The 5,379-nt window shown below is 42.3% G+C and overlaps 1 protein-coding gene across 2 annotated transcripts; it reads right to left on the bottom strand.

The window, feature by feature from the left end:
• Window positions 1-906: 906 nt before the first annotated feature.
• LOC123061274 (chaperone protein dnaJ 49) lies at window positions 907-5,144 on the bottom strand. 2 transcript variants are annotated; one of them, XM_044484295.1, is made up of 3 exons: window positions 4,877-5,144; window positions 3,490-4,789; window positions 907-1,225 (listed from the first exon to the last, which is right to left on the bottom strand). In XM_044484295.1, the coding sequence occupies exon 2, from the start codon at window positions 4,654-4,656 to the stop codon at window positions 3,508-3,510; it is 1,149 nt and encodes a 382-aa protein (XP_044340230.1). In that variant the 5' UTR covers window positions 4,657-4,789; window positions 4,877-5,144; the 3' UTR covers window positions 907-1,225; window positions 3,490-3,507. The 2 variants fall into 2 exon arrangements, with proteins under 2 accessions (XP_044340230.1, XP_044340231.1); XM_044484296.1 differs by having other exon boundaries at window positions 3,490-4,767; window positions 4,877-5,072.
• Window positions 5,145-5,379: the final 235 nt, after the last annotated feature.

Genomic DNA, 5,379 nt, shown 5'->3' on the forward strand with positions numbered 1-5,379 from the left:
GACCTTTTGCGTTGTGTTTGCAATTATCATGGTGGCTAATATGTTGATTAGCTCGCGTGTGAAGTCTTTGCTATACTTGTTGCTCGCATCAAGTTATAGTGTCTTGTAATTCAACTTCTATCTTCTATAAAAATATGGTGATATGCCAGTAAATTAATGCCCAAAGCCAGACAGAAGGGTTTTAAACAACTAGATGATACCCCGCATGTTGTTGCGAGAATATTCTACAGCATATTTGAATGTGATTCATAGTATGAAACAGGAATGTTTGAAGTAATAATATAAAAAACTAAAACTAAAAATACATATAATTTATTATGCTTGATTACTACTCATATGTTTACACATATGAGTAAATATAGCATAATAAAATGAAAATCCTCATATGTTTACACGCTGAGACGGGTTTTTTTCATGCATGTCATGATGAAGCGACATGCTCGTATATTGAGAGACATATGGTAGTGGGAGTAAGCTTTTTTTCATGCATGTTGTGCGATGATATGACATCATGTGGAACATCAGGTGAATTATGTTAATGAAGTTGAGCTCGTCAATCTCATTACGCAAGAGCTTAAGATGGGGCTTTAGCTTTCCCTCAAAAAAAAGATAGGGCTTTAGCTGGAGAGTCAATGCGATCTGTGAGGGGTGTTATCTTCTCATCCGTCGTGATTATAACATACGTCTCTTTTTTCTTCTATATATATAAAGCTATTGTAAGTAGTTGTTTTTTTCTTAAAAAAAAGAAAAAAAATAACGAGTCACACACTAAACATAGCAATTACATTAAATGATTTATCAATTTTCATTAAATCTTATAGAAAGAGGTATAATTTCTTCTTTTGCAGGGATTTCAGGAAAAAAGTTGAGTACTCTTCAAAAAAACAAAAAAACAAAACAGCCTGCTAGGTCAGGTATATATTCTTCAATAACATCAGAAGAAGAAATATAGATGATTCATATACATATGCATGTCTGCACTGTGTTCAGCCCCTAAGAAACGTACTAACAAATTGCATATCATTTCAAGTAGTTACGGCTGCATACGCCTTAACACTGTTAAGATACATCAAGGCGGTGAGTATAGTCATCGAATGCACTTATTCCACAAAATTTACTACTAGTCCAAACTAACTTGTTCCGCCTCCAATTTGAAACAGATAATCAACGGAGCAGTATTGGAAAACCTTTACACCATGACCAAAGTTCCTGTTTCGCCGCGACCCTATAAAATGGAGTATCAGCAAACTGTCACGTAACAAAATATAAAAGAAACAATGCTTCCGAGTAATTTTAAAGAAAAATGCATAGTGCCACTAGCACATACTCCTATCCATTAAATATTCAGGAACAAGCCGTCCAAAACTATACTAGGGTTTGTCGCTGATTTTTCTGTTATGAACAGCTCATGACAGTTTTTGATCAAATACACCCAACTATTCTCAAATAACATGCGGTTTACTTTAGATTTTTTTTCCTTTACAAATCAAGCTGAGTAAGAAGTAACCAGACCACCTCACTAACACAACATGCAATGCCTGTGCAGACTTACTAATCCAATTAGCAAGAGGCCACCTCCCATTAACACAACATGCAATGCACGTGCAAACTTACTAATCCAAATGAGCAAGTGAGAGTAAATGTACAGCAACAAATTAATGAGCAATACTGGTAAAAATAATAATTAGTAGACAGTATGAGGTAATGGGTCACATCGTCCATGTCAGAAGGTAACCATTGAAGTGTGACCCCATGGCTATAACCAGCCGGCTCACCAACAGACAATGAAACATGGTGAATCCAACTGAGTTTAGTGCATTTGGTTTTCTACTTCCCACAGACAAGGAAGTGGGAACCTAAGGGAGCAAAAACTAAAAATTGCATTTCTCATGTATTGTTGTTGATGATATATCACCCATGGATTTCTATCCAAATTATGTTCACTGCAACTTATATTCATGATCAAAGCATCAAACATTACTTGATATTTTTGTCAACATATAGAAAAACAAAATATACAAATTGCTGTTGACTAGAAATAACATAGTATATGAAAACCTGTGATAGCTACAAAAAGGTAAGTGCATCGAGCTGTTTTTAGGGTGTGGTGCTTGGAAAGAATGCTCGTCTGCACATTAATTTCATGTAGTTCATGAACTGAGCTATGTTCACCATTTTTATATCAGCATTGCTTGTTTATTATGCAAACAAATAGGGCATAAGGTATTTAACTTAGCCAAGCTACCTTACATCATCCTTGGGATCAACTCATCAATAATCTAAATCTAGGAGTGTAACAAGGATTGCATAGCTCAAGGTCCTACTAGTAGCAGATATCCCGTCAGCCAGCTTACTGAAAAAGGCTACAAAACCGCTTTGAAACATAGGATCTTCTATTTGTTAAATCACGATTCAAGGAGTTATTAACCTCTCGCCTAGGCATTTGGTCCCCCGCCTAGGCGTAACCCCATTCATTATTCTGCAATCACTAGCCATGTCAATTTTGTAACAGAGAAATATAATTCAATCACTTCTTAAAACTCAATAGCAAAAGAATCGAGGCATGTATACACCAACACTTAATGCATTGCTACAACATGCCTGTTGAATTCATTAATGACACTACACACGCCTAGTGTTGGGGTTACGTCCATAGGCAACTGTCCAATGCACACACTCAAATGTACCATCCCGCACATAAAGGTAATAAAAAAATCAAAAAATACAGCCAGAACAAGAGGCTTAACAAATATCAAGAACGTATGGGAATGCCACTGGTTACATGGCTAGACTGAAAATCTAGAACTGACAGCTTCGTATGGGCACGCCACTGGTTACAAAACCAAGCATAGGAAGATCAATTAATCTAGCCAGGACGGTTATGACAAACAAATCTAAGAATCTGCAGAACTTCGGTAACTCTTCAAAACTAGGAAAAGTGGCAGGCATTCATTAGTACTAGTGCAGCTTACATGGCTTAGCCTGGCTATAAGTTTCATACTGAAATCCATATAATAGTATCAGAACAACTAATCTAAACCATATAAACCGGATGTGTATATGATTGTTCGATGATCTATCGATCCGCCATACAAGCTGCTAGCTGTCAGAACAAATTACAGTTACTCAGTTGTGTAGCTACGTAATTATGTACTGCCAAGTACTCAGTAGATACTTAATGTGTTGGACGGAGATGTCCATTAACTAGCATGAAATAACATCTTCCACTATATCTCTTTCACAATCAAGACTGAATTTGACATTCAGGTGAAAAGCATAGAACTCGCTTGCCATGTGTGTGCACCCATAACAAGGACTGAATAGAAGTAGGAAAGAAGGCCTTAAAGTGTTGGTTATTACATCAGAGCAGTAAAAATATCAAGATACAAGGCACATAAGGTTGCAAAGCACCAAAGGAGTATTAAAGATGTAGTAGTATATTGCTAGTTTGGTACAGCAAAATAATGTGCATGGAGAGTCAATCCACACCTTGCGACATCGGAGGAATTACTGTGCTGTTGCCTCAAACTTCTGAAGCATATCACAGTGTGGTGTCTGGTAGGCTAGCCCCCATTGGCGACGCTGCAGCTCAACCCTACAATTTTGTGTTATTATCGAGTAGTAATCCCTCTCAACATGCCGCTCCAGTGTTGTACGCTCAGTGCTCTGGTGTGGATACTGATCCTCAAAATTAGGCAGCTTGACATAGTATGTTACTCCACGTTGAGTTTGAAATTTGTGCTCATAAGGGTAGGAGCGGGATAGGGAGTAGACTGGCTCAGAGGATGGCAGGAAGTTGAGCAACAGAAGCAGCAGGACAGGCAACAGCTGAACAAGCATACGGACAGTGGAGCCACCAGAACCCTGCTGCGCACCATGAGCATGATGCATCCTGCCAGTCCTGAAATGAAACGTCCCAAACTGCCCAAACTGCCTGGTGGTGGCAGGAGCCATCCCACCAAAGAAGAAGTTCCTGAATATCTCATCCGGGTCAATGTCATCTTCGTAGAACCCATTGTATGAACGGGCAGTGGATGCCGCCCTCCTGTTGTATGCCGGCGGGTCATCAGAACCAACAAGATCGAAGTGCTTGCGGCTCTCTGCATCGCTGAGGCACTGGAAGGCCTTGGAGACAGCCTTAAAGGCATCCTCGGCACCAGGGGCCTTGTTCTTGTCAGGGTGCACCTTGAGAGAGAGCTTGCGGTAGGCTTTGCGCACGTCCTCGACAGTGCAGTCCTTTTCGAGGCCCAGGATCTTGTAGTAATCCCTAGCGTGCTTCTTGATCTGGTGGACCACCTCCAGCTGCTCCTCCGTGTACGTCCTCACCCCAGCAGTATCACCGCCACCCTCCTCCCCATCCTTCTTCTTGCTCTTCTGCTTCCTTTCCCTCAAGCCGTCAGCACCGGCTGCTGATGATGCAGCTCGCGATGGCGGAGGCGGTGGGGGATGTGGGGCAGATGACGATGATGACGAGGCCGGTGAGGAGGACGGGTCATCCTTGTTGAGGAGGGGGTTGAGGAGGTGGTCGATGGGGAGCAAGGGGTCCAGCCGCTTGGCCTTAGACAGAAACTTGAGGGCGCGGGCGGTATCGCCGGCGTCGAGGGCGTTCTTGCCGATGCGCATGGCCTTGACAGCGTCGTCCTTGTTGCCGTCCATGGCGGACGCGGCAGATCTGTGGCCTGCGACAGCAAGCGACCCCTCCTCAAGCTTCTCTAGACGCCAGCAGAGTCCGATCAGATCGGATCGGATCGGCTCCAGTCCAGTAAACTTCAATCCAATCAAATCCAATCTGAGTAGGTAGTTTGGGACAGAAAGCATAAGAACAATTCCGCACAAACCCTAGACTAGACGAATTTGGACGAACAAATATTCTTACCTCGCCGGAGTTGACTGGAGGCCAGATCGGCAACCGGCGCGGAGTAGGAGAGGTGGGGGAGATGGGAGAGGATTGGGCAACGCCGACGCGACGACCCCAACCTCTTTTGTTGGAAATTTTGTTTCCTTTCGACGCGTGAAGGAAAAGAGTGCAGACTCTATTGGCCCAGTCCAAAGCCTGTCTCTCTCTCCCCCTGTGGTGGTTTAGCGCGGCGACTATCGCGAGAGCTATATCTGGCTCAAAGCGAGACGGAAGAAAGTCTCGCCTGAAGATTCCCTCCCACCTGTAGAAACTGGCCCGGCCCATATACTGTTTTTTCCGTCCACTGGGTCGGTTTGCCCCAGTTTTTTATTAGTACTAGAACAATGTCCGCCCCCTTCAAAAAAAAACTAGAACAATGTCCATGCATTGCAACGGGATATAAATATTCTACTACGTTAGATTGTGATTTACCTCTCAATAATAATACGATTGTGTAAATAAATATTCATCAATTTTTACCT

The sequence above is a fragment of the Triticum aestivum genome, chromosome 3A (genome assembly GCF_018294505.1).
Source record: "Triticum aestivum cultivar Chinese Spring chromosome 3A, IWGSC CS RefSeq v2.1, whole genome shotgun sequence".
In the NCBI taxonomy this organism is placed as follows: domain Eukaryota; kingdom Viridiplantae; phylum Streptophyta; class Magnoliopsida; order Poales; family Poaceae; genus Triticum; species Triticum aestivum.